General features: G+C 41.7%; 2 protein-coding genes and 1 non-coding gene across 3 annotated transcripts; 2 read left to right on the top strand and 1 right to left on the bottom strand.

The window, feature by feature from the left end:
• Nucleotides 1–1,003: 1,003 nt before the first annotated feature.
• Nucleotides 1,004–2,775, top strand: UBQLNL (ubiquilin like). Its single transcript, XM_066252792.1, is given in 11 exon segments — nt 1,004–1,313; nt 1,316–1,633; nt 1,636–1,713; nt 1,716–1,850; nt 1,853–2,032; nt 2,035–2,307; nt 2,310–2,366; nt 2,369–2,502; nt 2,505–2,550; nt 2,553–2,576; nt 2,579–2,775. Coding segments are annotated over 11 exon segments (1,752 nt in total).
• Nucleotides 2,776–9,683: 6,908 nt separating this feature from the next.
• Nucleotides 9,684–9,759, bottom strand: TRNAF-GAA (transfer RNA phenylalanine (anticodon GAA)). The gene has a single exon. It is a non-coding gene; the product is annotated as a tRNA-Phe (tRNA).
• Nucleotides 9,760–17,365: 7,606 nt separating this feature from the next.
• On the top strand, nt 17,366–19,163 carry UBQLN3 (ubiquilin 3). The gene is given in 2 exon segments (XM_066250771.1): nt 17,366–19,135; nt 19,137–19,163. Coding segments are annotated over 2 exon segments (1,797 nt in total).
• Nucleotides 19,164–20,902: the final 1,739 nt, after the last annotated feature.

Raw genomic sequence — 20,902 nt, 5'->3', positions numbered from 1 at the left:
AGGCAGGCAATTAAAATCATGCTAGAACATTGGAACAAATAATTCTAAAAAAATCTGCTGTAATAACATGTAGAAAAGACCAAATGATAAGATAATTTATTAACCTTTGCAAGAAAGGGCTCATTAACCTTTAGTTTGGAATGCCTCTAGGGAGCTGCACTGGCTAACCCTGCTCCTGCTTTTAGGATAAAGAAAATCTCTACCCTTGATCCCAATCCTCTGAATGCTCGCAATTAAGTCTGCAATCCCTAAATTTAGACTCAGAGAAAAAATATGACCTTCTCTTTCATTTAAAAACTTTGTTCTTGCTCTATTTTTATTTGTAATCAACTTTTTCCAGATTACAGTACTAACAAAAGCAATAAGCTTCTTTCTATGAGAGAGATTTCATTCTTACCTACAGGTGGTTAGTGTATGGCTTCAGTAGACCCAACTGTTTATACTAAAAGCCTAATGCTCTTATAAGGGACCCCACATAGTACTACATATTCCACACAACCATTCTGGCCTTTTATTTATTTATATATTTTTAATAGTTCCAACCTGATAACTTTATTCTCAATTTTCTGCATAATTTTTAAAATTTATTTTATTATGTAGATTTGAACCCCCTAAATATATCCTCCTTTCTCTGTTAGTTCTGGCAGAGACTGTGAGGCCAGAGTTAACATCACAATATCCTTTTTCTGAAGAAGTTATGCTCTTGGTGGGTGGGGCAAGGGGAGGGACAGCTCCAGGAGAAGCCATCTCTACTTAGACCATTTTGTAGCAAGTATAAATCAGTAGTCATGACAGATCTCAGCTGGGCCACATCTGGACAACTGGGATGAGGATAGAACATCACAAAATACCTAGTCCAGCCCGGTTACTCTTCCTTTTTGGGGTGACAAAAAAAAAACAAACAAGCCTGTAGCCTGAGAACATAATACCTGAGACAGAGTCTCTCCTCATCCCTTCTGCCCCTACTACCACTTGCTCCCCATCTGCCTTCCCACTAAAATTCATGCAGCACGTCATGTACAGAACATCCAGCATGGCTCAGACTGGCTGTCCTTCAGGTCTGCCTGCCAACAAGAACATCTCTTTGAGTACCATTCAAGTGACACTGAAGACATTAGGCAAGGAGGAAGACTTTATGATAGCTGATGACATCTTGGTGAGGCAGTTCAAGGAGAAGCTATTGGTTCACTTTTAATGTGAAATGGACAAACTAGTGCTGGTCTTCACGGGCCATCTTCTCAAAGACCATGAAACACTGAGACAGAGGGTCATCCTGAATGGCCACACTATCTACTTGGTCATCAAGTCAAAACAAGTCTCAGAACCTTAGCCCATTCCTCCTGGGACCTACTGACCAATGAGCTCTGCCACTGGGACAGAATCACCAAAGAAAACAGCAGTGGGGTGTTCCAGCCTGCTGGTATGAGTCATACCCCAGTGGAATTAGCCCTCTTTGTGAAGCCTAGTGCACCTCAAGTGCATAAGCAGGCCCTGGAATTGGGTGGTCCTAAGTATATAACACAGATGCTGGAGAATAGCACCCAGTGGCTTCTGTCCACCACGGACTTCATGAGACAGTTCATCTTAGAACACCCAGAAATGTAACAACCAGTGCAGCAGAACCCAGAAGTCTCACCTATGACAATTCTGACATCCTATGGCAGATGCTGGAGCTGGCCAGGAACCTTGTCTTGATTCAAGAGCTCATAAGATACTGGCTCAGAATCTTGAGCATCCACTGAGCCCTTGTTTACACCTGGATGTAGAGACAATCACAGATGGGGACAGTGCCCTGGATCAGAACTATGCTGATTCTAATAACCAATTACTCAATAGTACACAAGATCCCTTTGGGGCAATACTTTCACAACTCTCTTGGAAAATCAAGTGCAAGAACAAGTCCAGTCATCATCCCTATCTCCACCATCATTGCAGGAAAGCATGACCAGCTAGCTCCCACAGCTCCCTATTACCTGCGTCATCTATAATAGATCTTGTAGTTTATCTTTAATCACCTCAGCCAGTGCTACCCCAGTGAGATGAACCATACTTATAGGGCTAGTATTATTATCATTACCTCCACCAGGGGCCAGACTCATACTTGTGCCATTCAACAGTCAGCTGGGGAACTAACCTTACTTAGCATACAACTCACATAGCAACCCCAGGGAAAAAGCAACGATGTCAGCATCAGCTCTGACTAGAAGTTAGAGGATGATTTCTAGCTGTCAGAGGAGAACAGCACTTCCCAAAACATAGGAAACATGATGCAATTGTTTCTGAACAACCCCTTCCTGGAAGCCCAGATGATTTTGTTTGTATGTCCCAGCTGAGTGAACAGTGGAGGCATCAGCTGCTCACCTTCCTGCACAGATGCAGCTTTCTGACAGGCTTATAGCCCTAACCAACCCGAAGGCATCACAAGCAATATTGCAGATTGAGCAGGGTCTGAAGTTGCTGGCCAGTGAGGATCCTATTCTTCTGCCCTGGGTTGCACCTTATCTCTCTGGGGCTTGGACTGCAACATACATGACATCTGGGTTGTGTCAGATAGGCTGAGCCCAAAGGACCTGAGTGCTGCCAAAATCTGGAGCTGTCCAGCTAGTCTCTAGCTGGAGACTTTCCTTTCCACCCTCTATAAGCCCTGAGGTTTGTTTCAGCAAGCAAATGGCATCTCTTCAGGCCATGGGATTTGAGACCCACCACACCAATCTGCAGGTGCTCATTGCCACTGAGTGCTGTTTTAGCAAGCTCAAGATATCCCAGGGATTGTAGCCACAATGCCTGCCTATTTCCTTCTTTCCTGCTTGCTAACTCTTTTGACCACCTCTTCTGCCAGCCAGAGAAGTCCTGGAGTAGGAGAAAGTGACCAATACCTTCTCTACCAAATAATTGACCATTGGCCATGGTAGAAAGATATGTCAATAAAATGGCTACACCCACTTGTTCCCATCTGAGGTTTGGCTTTATTCCTTTCACACACACACACAAAAAAGGCAACTCTCTGTGTGATATCCCAGTCTCACTTACCTTCATATGTAAACACACACATGTTTATATTAATATAATCATAGTACACATAGAACTACATGCACAGATATCATACCATGCTCATATACCCAACACCATGCATACATATAAGCCTCAGACAGGGATGTAAAGATACACAGATTTACACAGCTGAAGATTCACATATATATATAAGTACACATTCAACATACAGGTACACATATTTATGTGCATACACAAAGATACATAACAAACCCACATGTAAGGAAGGCAAAACAAACTAAAGGGAAAAATATTATAAATAGAATCAGATATTTAGTTTTAAAGATTTTCTTGATTTCTCAAATCCAAATTGTTCAAACTTGAAAGTGGGAGAATAGTGGGCCAGCATAGGAAAAGTCCACATTTCAGTCAGGTCTTACTGACTATTAATCCTCCTAAGAGTCTCTTATTAATTGCCAGTTTTACAACCATAGGGCTTTGCTGGACTGTTACTGTTCTCTCTCTAGCATGGAGAGGTGAGGCTGCCACCACCTTTACTCACATTCATAAAAAACAAACAAAACAAAACAAAAAACAGGCTTCCATGGGACACAACATTTTCCAGTAACACCATTCTTCAGCATATGTTTGTAGCTTGCATTTTCTTTTTTTTTAGTTTTTATTAAATTTCTAAATTTATTGTGTTAACATGGATTCAAGTGTCCCACTCAATATAACATCCTCACTCCCCAACAGTGCGCCCCCCATTACACCCCCTATAGCCCATTTCCTCTGACTCTGTTGCTCCCTTTCCCTCTGGGATTTGCTATCCTTTTATCTGTATCTATGTGCTATGTATATATAATTTCACTAATTATTTTATCTTCTCTGATCCCATCTTCTCACACCTCTTCCCTCTGATAGCTGTCCCTCTGTTCCCTGTGACTCTGCCTCTGCCTCTGTTCTGCTCCTCAGTTCCTTGTTTATGAGATTCCACATATAAGTGAAATTATATAATATTTGTCTTTCTCTGCCTGGCTTATTTCACTTGGCATAATAATCTCCAGGTCTATCCATGCAATTGCAAAAGGTAAAATATCTTTTTTTTACGGCTGCATAGTATTTTATTGTGTATATGTATTATAGCTTTTTTATCCACTTGTCCACTGATGGACACTTTGGCTGTTTCCAGATGTTGGCTGTTGTAAATAATGCTGCAATAAACACGGGGGTGCATATCTTTTTTTAAATTAGTGTTTTGGGATTCTTAGGATATATTCTTTTTTTTTTTTTTTTTTTTTTTTTACAGAGACAGAGAGAATCAGAGAGAGGGATAGACAGACAGGAATGAAGAGATGAGAAGCATCAATCATTAGTTTTTCGTTGCGTGTTGCTACTCCTTACTTGTTCATTGATTGCTTTTGCATATGTGCCTTGACCGCGGGCCTTCAGCAGACTGAGTAACCCCTTGCTGGAGCCAGCGACCCTGGTCCAAGCTGGTGAGCTTTTTGCTCAAGCCAGATGAGCTTGTGCTCAAGCTGGCGACCTCGGGGTCTCGAACCTGGGTCCTTCCACATCCCAGTCCAACGCGCTATCCACTGCGCCACCGCCTGGTCAGGCCTTAGGCTATATTCTTAAAAGTGGGATAACTGGGTCAAAAGGCAGTTCTATATTTAACTTTTTGAGGAAACATCATACTGTTTTCCACAGTGGCTGCACAAGTCTGCATTCCCACCAGCAGTGCAGGAGGGTTCCCTTTTCTCCACACCCTCACTTGTTGTGTGTTGATTTGCTAATGAGAGTCATTCTGACAGGTGTGAGGTGGTATTTCATTATGGTTTTAATTCACATTTCTCTAATCAGTGACGTTGAATTTTTTCATATGCTTATTTCCTCTTTGGAGAAGTGACTATTCAGTTCCTCTGACCATTTTTAAATTATATTGTTTACCTTTCTGGTGTTGAGTTTTACAAGATCTTTATAAATTTTGGTTATTAACCCCTTATCCGACATATCAGCAAATATGTCCTCCCATTGTGTGGTTTGTCTCTTTTATTTTAATTAATGGTGTCTTTCGCTGCGCCAAAGCTTTTTAGTTTGACATAGTGCCATCTGTTTATTTTATCCTTTATTTCACTTGCCTCTGGAGAAATATAGGCAAAAATATTTCTACGACAGATATCAGAGAGTTTACTGGCAATGTTTTCTTCCAAGATTTTTATGGTTTCCCAACTTACATATTAGTCTTTTATCCATTTTAAGTTTGTTTTTGTAAATAATGTGAGTTGGTGGTTTAGTTTCATTTTTTTACATGTACCTGTGCAATTTCCCAACACCATTCATTTTATTTTATTTTATTTTTTTAGTTTTTGGGGTTTTTAAATTTTTTTATTATTAATTTTAATGGGGTGACATTGATAAATCAAGGTATATGTATTCAGAGAAAACATCTCCAGGTCATTTGACATTTGATTATGTTCCATACCCATCACCTAAAGTCAAAATATCTTTCGTCACCTTCTATCTGATTTTCTTTGTGCCCCTCCCCTCCCCAACCCCGTCCCTCTCTTGCCTTCCTCCCCACACCCCACCCAGGTAACCACCACACTCTTGTCCATGTCTCTGAGTCTCATTTTTATGTCTCATCTATGTATGGAATCATATAGTTCTTAGTTTTTTCTGATTTCCTTATTTCACTCAGTATAATGTTATCAAGGTCCATCCATGTTGTTGTAAATGATCTAATGTCATCATTTCTTATGGCTGAGTAGTATTCCATAGTATATATGTACCAAAGCTTTGTAATCCACTTGTCCTCTAACAGACACTTGGGCTGTTTCCAGAACTTCGCTATTGTGAACAATGCTGCCATAAACACGGGAGTGCATTTCTCCTTTTGGAACAGTGCTATGGTGTTTTTAGGGTATATTCCTAAAAGAAGAATAGCTGGGTCAAAAGGCAATCTGATTTTTAATTTTTTGAGGAATTTCCATACTGTTTTCCATAGTGGCTGCACCAGTTTGCATTCCCACCAGCAGTGCAGGAAGGTTCCCTTTTCTATACATCCTTGCCAGCACTTATTCTGTGTTGTTTTATTGAGCGCCATTCTGGCTGGTGTGAGGTGATATCTCATTGTGGTTTTAATTTGCATTTCTCTAATGATTAGTGATGTTGAGCATTTTTTCATATGCCTATTGGCCATCTGTATGTCCTCTTTGGAGAAGTTTCTATTCATTTTTTGTGCCCATTTTTTGATTGGATTCTTTGTCGTCTTGGTGTTGTTTTACAGGTTTTTTATAAATTTTGGATATTAACCCCTTATCAGACCTATTGTTGAGTATATTCTCCCATTGCGTGGTTTGTCCTTTTATTCTGTTCTTATTGTCCTTAGCTGTGAAAAACCTTTTTAGTTTGATATAGTACCCATTTGTTTATTCTGCCTTTTATTTCACTTGCCCATGGAGATAAATTGGCAATTGCTGCAATAGATGTCTGAGAGCTTACTGCCTATGTTTTCTTCTAGGATGCTTATGGTTTCACGGCTTACATTTAAGTCTTTCATTCATTTTGAGTTTATTTTTGTGAATGGTGTAAGTTAATGCTCTAGTTTCATTTTTTTGCAGGTAGCTGTACAATTTTCCCAACACCATTTGTTGAAGAGGCTGTCTTTACTCCATTGTATGCTCTTACCTATTTGTAAAATATCAGTTGTCCATAAAGGTGTGGATTGATTTCTGGGTTCTCTGTTCTGTTCCATTGATCTATATGCCTGTTCTTATGCCAGTACCAAGCTATTTTGAGTACAATGGCCTTGTAGTATAACTTGATATCAGAAAGTGTAATACTTCCCACTTTATTCTTCCTTTTCAAGATTGCTGAGGCTATTTGTGTTCTTTTTTGGTTCCATATAAATTTTTGGAATATGTGTTCTATATCTTTGAAGTATGTCATTGGTATTTTAATTGGTATTGCATTGAATTTATAAATTGCTTTGGGTAATATGGACATTTTAATGATGTATATTCTTCCTAACCATGAGCACGGTATATGCTTCCACATTTGTATCTTTCTTGGTTTCTTTTATCAATGTATTATAATTTTCTGAGTACAAGTCTGTAATCTCATTGGTTAAATTTACTCCTAGGTTTTTTTTTCTTTTTTTGGTTGCAATAGTCAAGGGGATTGTTTCCTTAATTTCTCTTTCTGACAGTTCATTGTTGGTGTATAAAAATGTCTCTGATTTTGGAGTATTAATTTTATATCCTGCCTCTTTGCTGAATTCATTTATCAGGTCTAGTAGTTTTCTGACTGAGGGTTTGCTATATACAGTATCATATAATCTGCAAATAATGATAGTTTTACTTCTTCTTTTCCAGTTTGGATGCCTTTTATTTCTTCTTCTTATCTGATTGCTGTGGCTAGGACTTCTAGAACTATGTTGAATAAGAATGGTGCAAGGGGGCCCCCTGCCTTCTTCCTGATCTGAAGGAGACTGCTTTTAATTTTTGCCCATTGAGTATGATGTTGGCTGTGGGTTTGTCATAGATGGCCTTTATCATGTTGAGGTATGTTCCCTGTATTCCCACTTTGCTGAGAGTTTTGATCATGAATAGGTGCTGGATTTTATCAAATGCTTTTTCTGTATCTATTGAAATTATCATGTGGTTTTTCTCCTTCCTTTTGTTTATATGATGAATCACATTGATTGATGTGCTAATATTGTACCAGCCTTGCCTCCCCAGAATAAATCCCACTTGATCATGGTGTATGATTTTTTTCATATATTGCTGGGTCCGGTTTGCTAATATTTTGTTGAGGATTTTAGCATCAAAATTCATCAGCAATATTGCCTATAATTTTCTTTCTTTGTGTTGTCTTTTCCTGATTGTGGAATCAGATTTATACTCGCCTCATAAAAGGAGCTTGGAAGTCTTCCTTCCTCTTGAATTTTTTGAAATAGCTTGAGAAGGATAGGAGTTAGTTCTTCTCTCAATATTTGGTAGAATTCACTTGTGAAGCCATCAGGCTCAGGACTTTTCTTTTTTGGGAGTTTTTTGATAACTGTCTCAATCTCATTTGTTATATTTGGTCTGTTTAGGTTTTCTGATTCTTCCAGATTGATTTTTGGAACATTGTATGTTTCAAGGAATTTGTCCATTTCATCTAGGTTGTCTAGTTTTTTGGCATACAGTTTTTCATAGTGTATATTTTCTTACAATATTTTGTATTTCTGTTGCATCAGTTGTTATTTCTCCACTCTCATTTCTAATTTTATTTATTTGAGTCCTCTCTCTTTTTATCTTGGTGAGTCTGGTTAAAGGTTCATCGATCTTGTTTACCTTTTCAACGAACCAGCTCCTGATTTTATTGATCCTCTGTATTGTTACTTTAGCCTCTATGTCATTTATTTCTGCTCTGATCTTTATTATTTCCTTTCTTCTACTAGCTCTGGGCTTTACTTGCTGTTTTTTTTTCTAGTTCTTTTAAATGCAAGGTCAAGTTGTTTATTTGAGCTTTTTTCTAGCCTCTTGAGGTATGTCTATAATGCTATGAACTTTCTTCTCAGGAATGCTTTTGCTGTGTCCCATAAATTTTGAGTTGATATATGCTCATTATCATTTGTTTCTAGGAATTTTTTATTTCTTCTTTGATCTCGTTGTTAACCCAATCATTATTTAATAACATGCTATTTAGTTTCCAAGTGTTTGAGTATTTTTCAGTTTTTCTGTTGTGGTTGATTTCTAGTTTCATGCCATTGTGATCAGATAAAGTACTTAATATGATTTCAATCTTCTTAAATTTGTTGAGACCACTTTTGTGCCCTAACATGTGGTCTATTCTGGAGAATGTACCATGAGCACTTGAAAAGAATGTATATTCTGGTTCTGAAGATATCTATTAAATCGAGTTGATCTAGTATGTCCTTTAAGTCCACTGTTTCTTTCTTAATTTTCTTTCTTGAGGATCTATCTATTGATGTTAGTGGGGTATTAAAATCCCCTACTATTATAGTATTGTTGTTGATCTCACCCCTTATATTCATCAAAGTCTGCTTTATATATTAGGTGCTCCTATATTAGGTGTTTAGATATTTATAATAGTTATATCTTCCTGTTGGATTATTCCCTTTATCATTATGTAGTGTCTTTCTTTATCTCTTATTATAGCCTTTGTTTTAAAGTCCATTTTGTCTGATATAAGTATTGATACCCTAGCTTATTTTTCATTTCCATTTGCATGAAATATTTTTTCCATCCTTTTACCTTCACTCTATGTGAATCTTTTATTTTAAGGTGTGTCTCTTGTAGATGGCATACGTGAGGGTTCTGTTTTCCTATCCACACAGCTACCTTATGTCTTTTGATCAGATCATTTAATCCATTTACATTTAAGGTTATTTTTTTGTGTGTGTATTTTTCCGATGCTGGAAATGGGGATGCAGTCAGACAAACTCCCACAGGCGCCCGACTGGGATCCACCTGGCATTCCCACCAGGGGGCGATGCTCTGCCCATCTGGAGCATCGCTCTGCCACAACCAGAGCCATTCTAGCACCTGAGGCAGAGGCCATGGAACCATCCTCAGTGCCTGGGCCAACCTTGCTGCAATGTAGCCCTGGCTGCATGAGGGGAAGGGTGAGACAGGGAGGAAAAAGAGAGGGAGTGGTGGAGAAGCATGGATGCCTCTCCTGTGTGCCCTGGCTGGGAATCAAACCCAGGACTCCTGCACTTCAGGCTGATGCTCTACCACTGAGCCAACAGGCCAGGACCTTAAGGTTATTATTGACATGTAGTTGTTTATTGCCATTTTATTCTTTAAAGCTGTATTCCTCTTTTGCTATATTCTTTTCCCCCTTTGATCTGTTTACAACAAGTCCCTTAGCATTTCTTGAAGCATTGGCTTGGTTGTAGTGAATTCCTTGAGGGTTTTTTTTTTTTTTTTTTTAGTCTGGGAAGCTTTTTATTTCTCCTTTAATTTTAAATGATAGCCTAGTAGTCTTGGTTGTAGGTTCTTGTTCTGCATTACTTTGAATATTTCTTGCCATTCCCTTCTGGCCTCAAGTGTTTCTGTTGAGAAGTTGGAAGTCATCTTTATGGGGGTTCCTTTGTAGGTGATAGTCTTTTTTTCTCTAGCAGCTTTTAATATTTTCTTTGTATAACTTAGCTTTGGTATTTTAATTATGGTGTGTCTTGGTGTAGATTTCTTTGGGTTTCTCTTTAATGGAGTTCTTCAGGCTTCTTGAACATGTGAGACTTTTTCCTGCCTTAATTTAGGGAATTTTCAAATTATGATTTGATTGAACAAAGCTTCTATTCCTTGTTCTTTCTCTTCTTCTTCAGGAATCTCTATGATGCAGATGTTATTTCTTTTCATGTTGTCACAGGCTTTTTGAGTCTCTTTTAGAGTTTCCTCGGACTTTTTGAGTCTCTTTTCCTTTTGCTGCTCTGCTTCTATACCTTTGTTTTTATTGTCCTCTAACTTGCTGATTTGATCCTCAGCTTCATTCATCCTGCTTTTAATTTCTGCCATTGTGGCCTTTAATTCTGATATTGTATTTGTCATTTCTGACTGATTCTTTTTTATTATTTCAATTTCCTTTTTTATATTTGCTATCTCTTTATTTAGGTGTTTGTAATAACCATCTTTTGTTGTTCTAAGCTCTTTGAACATCCTAACAATCATTCTTTTAAACTCTGCAACTTTTAATTTGGTTATACTCATTCAGGTCCTTTTCTGGGGATTTCTCTTGATTCATTTGGGTTGCATTTCTCTGCGTGCCCATTTTGTCTGTGTATAAGAAGGGTTTGGCCATTGGAGTCCAATGGGTGTTGCCTCTGTGTTCCCTAGGTGTGGCCTGTCTGCAGGCCCACCACCCCCACTACAGCTGCCTAGGAAGTTCAGGTATGGGCATTACCACTGCTGGCCTGCTGCAGTTTCTGACTCTCCTCCACAGGAGGGGCTTTGTTCATTGCCCAGCTCTACAAGCCTCAGCTGGTCTTGGCTTTCGCCCTAGACTCACAAGTGGGGTTGCACGCTGTGCATGGGCCACTAGCCTCAGCACTAAGGGCAGGGGTGAGCACCTTTGCTCAACTGCTAGTCTCCACCTTTTCCCAGGCTTTCACCCCACCCCTGTGGGTGGAGCCAGCTCGTGTGTAGGGCCACAAGCCTCGGCTTTGCAGGTTGGGTGAGGCTGCATGCCTGAGGGCCTTTGCTCAGAAGCAAATCTCCACCCATCCTGGGCTCCTGCCCTTCTCCTGCAAGCGGGGTTGCAGGTGGGCCTGCAGCTGGGCCTGACTGCTTTTGTGCATCCCCTCTGCCCCTGCAGGGCTAGAGTGAGCTCACGCTGGGCCTCAGGCATGGCTGGCCTGGCTTCCACCCTCACCGCACTTCTGTGTCCAGCTGCTGCCTGCCCTCCAGCTAGCCCTCAGCAGTGTGGGTGGTGGCGCTGCAGGTCAGACCCTAACACACCATACTGCAGTCCTGAATTCTTCCTCCTTCCTAGTGACTCTGCTCTGAGTTTTGTGGGAAAGCTTGTTTGGCTGGTGTCCTGCTTCCCTTTGCTGGTATTGCTGGTTCCAGGGGAAATATTCTCTTCAGATTTGGGGAGAGACTCAGCCCAGGGGTTAGGGTGGATGTCCCTCAAAGTGTTTCTCCCTGTGCCTCCTAGATTACACTCTCTTCCTGCTACTTCAGTTCTCTCCTCTCTTCCCATCCCCCAGAGCCCCGTTTGGGTGGTTGTGAAGGAGGTTTTCTGTGTGGTCCCTTTAAGAAGAATTCTGGGTCTGAGAAAAGTGTCTCTTTCTCAGAAACAGTATCCTGACTAGATTCGCAGCTAGATACTGTCCATATGCCTCTTCTAGTTTCTGGGGCTGCAGGCTGAGGCTTTGTTCCTGGGGCCCAGGTCCCTCCCCCCTCTGCTAAACTCTTTTTCTACCACGCAATTTTCTCCAGGCTGCCATTTGCTCCAGGGAGCTGGGAAGTCTTCTCCACATTTCCGCTTGTCCTACCAGTCTCAACGTGGCTTCTTCAGTGTTCCTTGGTTGAAGAGTCCTCTTAGTTTAGTTGAGAGTTGGTTTTTCCAGACAATGGTTCTTAAAATTAAGTTGTTATCAACTTTGGTTCTGAGAGTTGGAAGTTGGTACATCTGCCTACTCCATCGCCATCTATGGGAAAGGCCCTAACACCATTTATTAAAGAGACTGTCTTTACTTCATTGTATACTCTTGCTTCCTTTATCAAATATCAATTGACCATATAGGCATGGGTTTATTTCTGGGTTTTCTTCTGTTTCATTGATCTGTATGCCTGTTCTTATGCCAATACCAAGCTGTTTTGATTACAATGGCCTTATAGTATAACTTGATATCAGGAAGTGTGATACTTCCCACTTTGTTGTTCATTTTCAAGATTGCTGAGGCTATTCAGGTAATTTTTTGGTTCTATATAAATTTTTGAAATATTTGTGCTAAGTTTGCAAAGTATGCCATTGGTATTTTAATAGGAATTGCTTTGAATCTATAGATTGTCTTGGGTAACATAGACATTTTAATGATGTTAATTCTTCCTATCCATGAACACGGTATATATGCTTCTACTTGTTTGTATCTTCCCTGATTTCTTTTTTTAATGTCTTATAATTTTCCAAGTATAAGTCTTTTACCTCCTTGGTTAAATTTATTCCTAGATACTTTTTTGTTGTTGTTGTTGTTGCAATAGTAGAGGAGATTGTTTCCTTAATTGATCTTTCTGACAGTTTATTGTTGGTGTATAAAAATGCTACTGATTTCTGAATATTAACTTTATTTCAAGCCACATTGCTGAATTTATTTATTAGGCCTAGTAGTTTCTTGACAGAGACTTTAGGGTTTTCTATGTACAGTATCATGTCATCAGCAAATAATGACAGTTTTACTTCTTCTTTTCCAATTTGCATGCCTTTTATTTCTTCTTGTTGTCTGATTGTGGCTATGACTTTCAGAACTATGTTGAATAAGAAGGATGAAAGGGGGAACCCCTGTCTTGTTTCTGATCTTAAGAGGGTTGCTTTTAATTTTTCCCTGGTAGCTTTCATTTTTTATGGTGAACCAAGGTCCCATCTTGTTTTTTCATATCTCATCATGAGTATCTCAGCCAATTGGTACAAAAACAATTGTAGTTCAACTACTCAACTATTAAATAATTTAATAAGTTCTTGCCATAAGTTAATAAGTCAACTATTGTTTTAAGCATCAAAGAAACAGCAGTGTTAAAGATTCATTACTTATGGAGTTTACTCCCTTTTGTGGGGATACAGTATTCAACTTAGAGACATGTCAGGTGGTGATATACCATAAAGAAATATGAAGGACATTAAGCTATTTATTCTTTTTTTTTTTTTTTTGTATTCTTCCGAAGCCAGAAACGGGGAGGCAGTCAGACAGACTCCCGCATGCACCTGACCGGGATCCACCCGGCACACCCACCAGGGGGCGATGCTCTGCCCATCTTGGGGCGTCACTCTGCAGCAATCAGAGCCACTCTAGTGCCCGAGGCAGAGGCCACAGAGCCATCCTCAGCGCCCGGGCAAATTTCACTTTAATGGAGCCTTGGCTGTGGGAGGCAAGAGAGAAACAGAGAGGAAGGAGAGGGGGAAGGATGGAGAAGCAGATGGGTGCTTCTCCTGTGTGCCCTGACCAGGAATCGAACCCAGGACTCCTGCACACCAGGCCGACACTCTACCACTGAGCAAACCGGCCAGGGCCATTAAGCTATTTATTCTAAATAGGCAATAATCAAGACCTCTGAAAAGGTGACCATTGAGCAGAAATCAGAAGGAGTTCGAGACTTCAACATGCATTTCCCTGGGAAAAGGATGTTCAGGAAGAAGAGCCTGCATAATAAAAGTAAAAGCCATCAGGTAGGACTCTTCTTGTGTTTGAAGAATAACAAGCAAATGATGTAGCTGGAGTGAACAAGAAAATGGGGTGGAGGGGGGATAGGACATCACAGGAATCATGAAGAGATTTGTAGGACTAGTGAGGACTTTAGATTTTACTATGGAAATCAGTGCTGGATTTTGAACAAAGGAATGAAGTGATTTAATTTATTAGCCTTGTTTCTGAGAAGTGACTAGACTGTGGTAAAAGAAAAAGTTGAAAGTAAAACAAGTAGGTGTTTTTGTGATAGAGCAGGTAGAAGATGGCAGTGTCTGAGACTAGGGCATTAACAGTGGAGGTGGTAAATATTCTGATTCTCGACTGCAAAAGGGATCCACAGAAATGTCTGTGCTCTTCACAGACCACCCATTGTTCAGCCTTGACATATTCATCAGCATGAGCAAAGGATAGGTGCACAAAACTCCAAGTGCACCTGTAAACCTATTCCCAAAGACTTCCATTCCACCACCACAACCTCTTAAAATGATACACCTTAAGAAAAAAAAAACATATAGCTAAAACTGATGCTTTATATCCCCAATAAGACATCCTATTAATCTAATTAAGTCTTATACCTTAGTTGGCTCAGATTACATAAAAAGCCTAGGCTTTCCAGGTCATCTTTTAAATTCTTATCCAAATATACTTGAACATCTCTCTGATTCAACATTCCAATCATCATCAATTCTCCAAACCTTTCTACCTTGCCATTTAGCAACAACAAAACCCTTATCCCTTCCCTACAACTTTCCAAAAGTTCCCTCATCTTTTTTGCTGTAACTGAATTCTGTCTGTGCACTGGGGACACTGCTCTTCCAGCAGTGCTGTTTGCTTTGTCATTCCCTGTGGACTTAGAAATGGGGTAGGTGTTCTCCTTGCACCATCTTTTGCTTTCTGCTTATTATATAGTTTGACCACTATTCCATATCTATCGATATAACCATTCTGGCACAGCACTCACCTAGAAAACTCACCATGATCTATCCAACTCCACCTGATCTCTGTGTAGGCAAAAAAAACCAGACAACTGTGCTGACTAATCACATCTAAGTTTATTACCAAAAGCCTTAATTGATCTGTTAGTGAACCTCCTACATAATCTTACTCCAATATGTCTCACCAGAATTTGCATTAGAATAACCTGGACAGTGCGTCAAAACACTCATTTCTGAGCTCCATTCCAAGAGGTTCTGTTTTAATAGGTCGGGAGTGAAGCTCCAGGTTTTGCATTTGTAATAAGTTTTCAGGCGATGCTGATGCTGCTAGTCTGGGGAACCACACTTAAAGATCCAATGTCTTTTAGTCCTTGATCTTATGTTCTGAGATAACAATTTTATAATTCTTCCACTTTTCTCAAACCTTCACCATCCCCATTTCTATTCTTATTTATTTATTTATTTATTTTGTATTTTTCTGAAATGAGAAGCAGGGAGGCAGACAGACAGACTCCCGCATGTGCCTGATCAGGATCCACCTGGCATGCCCACCAGGGTGCGATGCTAAGCCCATCTGGGGCATTGCTCTGTTGCTACTGAGCCATTCTAGTGCCTGACGTAGAGGCCGTGGAGCCATCCTTAGCACATGGGCCAACTTTGTTCCAGTGGAGCCTTGGCTGCAGGAGGGGAAGAGAGAAAGGAGAGGGGGAAAGTTGGAGAAGCAGATGGTCACTTCTCCTGTGTGCCCTTGCCAGGAATCGAACCTGGGACTTCCACACACCGGACCAATGCTCTACTGCTGAGCCAGGGGCTCCATTTCTATTCTTGATCACAATGCATGTTCTGCTTTTTGCATATTCCAAGAAGAAGACAGTGATCAGAAGTGACTTACAGCTGTGTACATCATTAACTTGAACGATTAACTTGCATCTGTACTTGTACACTCTGCCCTCCATCTTGTATTGAATGACATGTCCATGCTCCTAAATCAAACTCTCCACTAATTTATCTACTCAATAATTTACTTTTGAAATTGTTTTCTTTCTCCTGCATCACTTTTTTTCTCATTGGATAATTCCCATCAGAATAAAACTATGTTGTAATATTGTCATCTTAAGAAAAAACAAAAAAGCCTTTATCGCCACATTACCATACAGCCAGCATTCTTTTTCTCCCCCTCATTTAGAATACTCTTATTGGATCCAGTTTCTTTCCAGCCCGTGTGATTTTAAACCCAAGCCATCAAGTTTTCTGCTCCCACCGTTTTCCCAAAACTCATTTCATCATAGTCGTAATTCTGTCTTGTCAAATCCAACATAAATTATAAGTTCTGATCCTATTGGTCTACCAGCATCATTTGACACATGTGGTTACTCTCTCCTTTTTAAAACTTTTATCTTTCTTTCTTTCTCTTGGTCTTTATTTTTAACCTCTGTCCTTTTTCTATATTCATTAAGCTCATGATTCTAAATACCTTGTCAATGTGGATAAACTTTAGACTCATGATATTTAACTATCTTCTACACTTCCAGTTGGATATAAAATAGACATATCAGATATAGGTAACAATGAAATCTTAATTTTCTCTATAACAACCATATTTTCTCTGTTTTGTTTTTCTTTTTTCTAATCTCAATAAATAGCCTATCTATTGTTGGAGTTGTTCTGGAGGATAATAACAGTTCTTTTTAACTAAAAAATTGTTATCCTTCATCCCTCTCTCATACTCTAGCTTCTGCCCATCAGAAACTCAGTACTTTAAAAATATAGAAATAATTTTTGACTAATGTTGACTCAGAGCAAAGACAGAAACATAAGCTGTCAGGAAGAAGAAGGTAGACTGAAAAGTAGCTGGATCTGAGTATTAATGAGGACACAAAAAGTTAAGGAATCTTTCTTAGTTGTTTAACCAAGTGAGTTTCCACATACTACATACCAGGGTTTGTGGAAACAGGACTCTTAGACTCAGAAGGAGGGTCAGCCAAGGCCTCTCACTATTAAAATGGCAACTGAGACAAAGTAAGTGGCAAAGTTGAAGGTTGGGGTGAGGGATCCTGGAGAAATTTCAAGAGCCCATTGTATGAAGCTGTGATGTCACAGCTGAGGTCACAGAGGTGACCTAGTGGAGTGGGTTTCAGCCCAGAAGTCTTCAGGGCTGGCTGTTCAGCAAGATGAGGGCAGTTGGAATGCTTTATAAGTAGAAGAAGGACGGGGTCACAGCTGATTGGTATGTATTTGCCAAACTGGGTTCTTTTTCTTGCCACTGTGGACCTCTTTCTCAGGGTCTCAGGTGTTCCATCCCTAACCCCATCATCTCTCAGACCCATAATCCTCTCAAAGGATCATATCCCAGGAACCCTCATTGCCTCTCCTATCTGAACCTTCCAGTTTTCCCACCCTGAAATCCCAAGCCCTCTTCTGCTTACTTTTCCTACTTTCACCACTGTCCAAAAGGATGACTTTGGTCTCACATTCCCATCCTCCAGCTGTTTCCCCACAGACCTGGGCCTTCTACTTGTACACCATGGCCAAGAGTGGAGGGGCCGTGCCAAAGGACAGCCTAACACCTGTCCAGGATCCCCACTTCATCAAGGTGACAGTGAAGATGCCCAAGGACAAGGAGGACTTCTCAGTTACAGACACTTGCACCATCCAGCAGCTGAAGAAAGAGATATCTCAGCGCTTTAAGGCTCACCCTGATCAGCTGATCCTAATCTTCGCTGGAAAAATTCTCAAGGATCCAGACTCACTGGCACAGTGTGGAGTGCGAGATGGACTCACTGTCCACTTGGTCATCAAGATGCAGCGCTGTATGGTGGCCACTGAGTCCCCAGCTTCTTCAGTCTCTTCCCCAGCCCCTGGGTTGCTCCCTCAGCCAAGCTCCATTTACCCAGCAGATGGGCCACCCACCTTTAGCTTAGGTGTCCTCACAGGCCTCAGTGGGCTGGGTCTGACTTCTGGTAGTTTCCTTGACCATCCAAGCTCCCTGTTGTGGCAGGATGTATCTGTGCCCGAGTTTGTGGCTCAGATCATTGATGATCCTTTTGTCCAGGGTCTTCTATCCAACACAGGCCTTGTGCACCAGCTGGTTCTTGACAACCCTCATATGCAGCAGCTGATCCAGCACAACCCTGAGATTGGCCATATTCTCAACAACCCCGAAATCATGCGGCAGACGCTGGAGTTTTTACGCAATCCTGCCGTGATGCAAGAGATGATGCGTAGCCAGGACCGGGCCCTCAGTAACCTGGAGAGCATCCCTGGTGGCTACAATGTGCTTCGGACCATGTACACAGATATTATGGACCCAATGCTCAATGCAGTACAGGAGCAGTTTGGTGGCAATCCCTTTGCTATCACTACTGCTAATGCCACCACGAACAGCAGTCAACCTTCAAGGATGGAGAACTGTGACCCTCTTCCCAACCCCTGGGCTTCTACATATGGAGGCTCAGGTGGCAGGGGAGGTAGGTGGCCTGAGAACCAGAACATATCTGAAGTTAAAAATAGGGTTACCAACATTCCGGATAATATAGGGCTTTATGACTATCTCCAGCAATTACATGAGACCCCCCAGTTCCTGAGAACCTACCAGCAGGGGACTGCATCTACCCTCAGCCCAAGCCAAGAAGCACCACCAACAGGAAATCAAGATCCTCCAACTTCATCTTCATCCCAGAAACCTGAGTCAGCCCCCCCACTCTTCAAAGAGTCAGTAGCAATGAAGGGCAAGTCCTCTTGTCCAGCGTTCCTGAGATATCCCACAGAGATTAGTCCTAGGGAAAATGAAAGCCAAGATGGTACAGGGAATGGCTCCACTGGTCACAACAGCAGCCTGCCTGATCTTATCTCAGGGCTGGGGAGTGTTTCCAACAGGTCCTCATTTGTTCCTTCACCACCTTCCCCCATGGTGGCTACCCCTGGGATCTCTGAACATGGCTGGCTGCCGCCACCAACTTATCCAAGATCTCTGCGGCCAGCCAGCATGAATCAGGCCCCACAGTTGCAGGATAAGATGAGCCAGCAGCTGCCCCTGCTGCTGCACCTTCAGGCAGCCATGGCAAACCCTCGTGCCATGCATGCCCTGCTGCAAATTGAGCAGGCTCTGAAGGTCCTGGCAATTGAATCACCTCATCTCCTACTGTGGTTTATGCCTTGCCTAGGAGGGCTGGAACATATGGCAGGAGGTGCGGAGCCTAGAGAAGGCACCCATATACCCGAGGCTCCTTCCCCAGCCCCAGTTCCTGAGGATCCCCCAGCACAAGGATCTATGGAGCTAGGCTTCCACTCCTCTCCCTTCCTCCAGATACTGCAAGCCCTAGCTAGTAACAATTCCCAGCAGCAGCAGCCCGACTCTCACTTCCGGGTACAGCTTGAACAACTGCAGGCCATGGGCTTTCAAAATCCCGAAGCCAACCTCCAGGCCCTCATAGCCACAGGAGGTGATGTGGATGCTGCGGCAGAGAAGCTGAAGCAGTTGTAGGAGCATGAGTCATTCTGACTGTACCTTTTCCTCTTTTCTTCCATATCCCACTGCTTAGCTCCCCCATTCTTGAATGCAACCGCATTATGAACCAAATTTACTATGATGCCCTTTACTGCAGAGACACTGTCACTTCAGAGTCAATGAGGACAAATGAGGGCCAGAAACAGGGTGAAGGTGCTGTGAGTGACCCAACCACCCCTGCCCCTGTGCCATCATGGTGCCCCAGTCTGAGCTCCACCTATGCCTGACTTGAGATGCAATTACATCCAATTTCCAGTGTCAGTTGCTGCCTGTGTCTGATTCTTTGTGGGCTCTGAGAAATGGGAACATGTGGGAGAAGTGGTCAGAGCTCTGTGCATGGATGGGAGGGCTTGAGGGGACATTGGAAGTGTGAAATTAGAAGATTCAGAGGCATGAAGAATAGAGCAGGGTGAGCCGAGGCAGGTTTCTTAGTGAGCTTCCAAAGGTCCCCTGAAATTTGTGTCCTGTGGGAACTGCTACCATGTAGTTCATTCTTTTTTTTTTTTTTTTGTATTTTTCTCAAGTTAGAAGTGGGGAGGCAGTCAGACAGACTCCCGCATGCACCTGACCGGGATCCACCTGGTATGCCCATCAGGAGGTGATGCTCTTCCCATTGGGGTGTTGCTCCATTACAACCAGAGCCATTTCAGTGCCTAAGGCGGAGGCCATGGAGCCATCCTCAGCACCCGGGCCAACTTTGTCCCAATGGAGCCTTGGCTGCAGGAGGGAAGGGAGGGAAAGAGAGAGATAGAGAGAAAGGAGAGGAGGAAGGGTGGAGAAGCAGATGGGCACTTCTCTTGTGTGCCCCAACCAGGAATCAAACCTCCATAGGCCTGGCTAATGCTCTACTGCTGAGTGAACTGACCAGGGCCATGTATTTCATTCTTTAGTGCTTCTACCACCGGCCTGACTGAAGAGTGAAAATGGACAGGTTCTTACTTTTATTGCCCCTGAAGACTATTGTACAGGTGGCTCTCATTTTCTGGATTTGAGGCTGATCCCTGAGTGAAATTCAGGCTGAGCTCTAAGACGCCCCTATATCACCAAGTGTACAAAGTTACTTTCCTTAACAAGCAGATTCAGAGAATTTCTGTCATTGACACAGACTTTACCTGCCCTGTATTTTTGTCTTTCTTGCACCTCCTAGCTATGGCATTAAATACCTACCTTGGGCTCCACCTTCACTATTAGGCATTCAATGTGAGTAAAAGAGAGATGATACTGCCCTCATCAGTTTATCATCTGTTAGTAGGAACTGTTCACATTGTATTTGAAGAGTGGTACTCATTTGTAATTACAAACGATGATAAGTGCTAAGAAGAAAAAGCAGAGTGTAAAATATATGATGAGTTTGATCTCTTCTGCCGAGACAAGGAAGACTGCCATGAGAATGCACTCTAAGCTACCATCTGAAAAGTAAGAATGAAGTAGGTAAAGGTTTGAGAGGGGAGGTAAGACTATTCCAGCAGAAGACTCATTAGATACAAGGCACTGAGGTAGAAGTTGTCACACACAGGAAGTGCCCTTGGAATTTTGGACTAAATTTTAGTTTCC

The sequence above is a fragment of the Saccopteryx bilineata genome, chromosome 1, assembly GCF_036850765.1.
Source record: "Saccopteryx bilineata isolate mSacBil1 chromosome 1, mSacBil1_pri_phased_curated, whole genome shotgun sequence".
Classification (NCBI taxonomy): domain Eukaryota; kingdom Metazoa; phylum Chordata; class Mammalia; order Chiroptera; family Emballonuridae; genus Saccopteryx; species Saccopteryx bilineata.
Note: the sequence above shows the minus strand (reverse complement) of the source record. Positions and strands in the feature narration are given on the sequence as shown.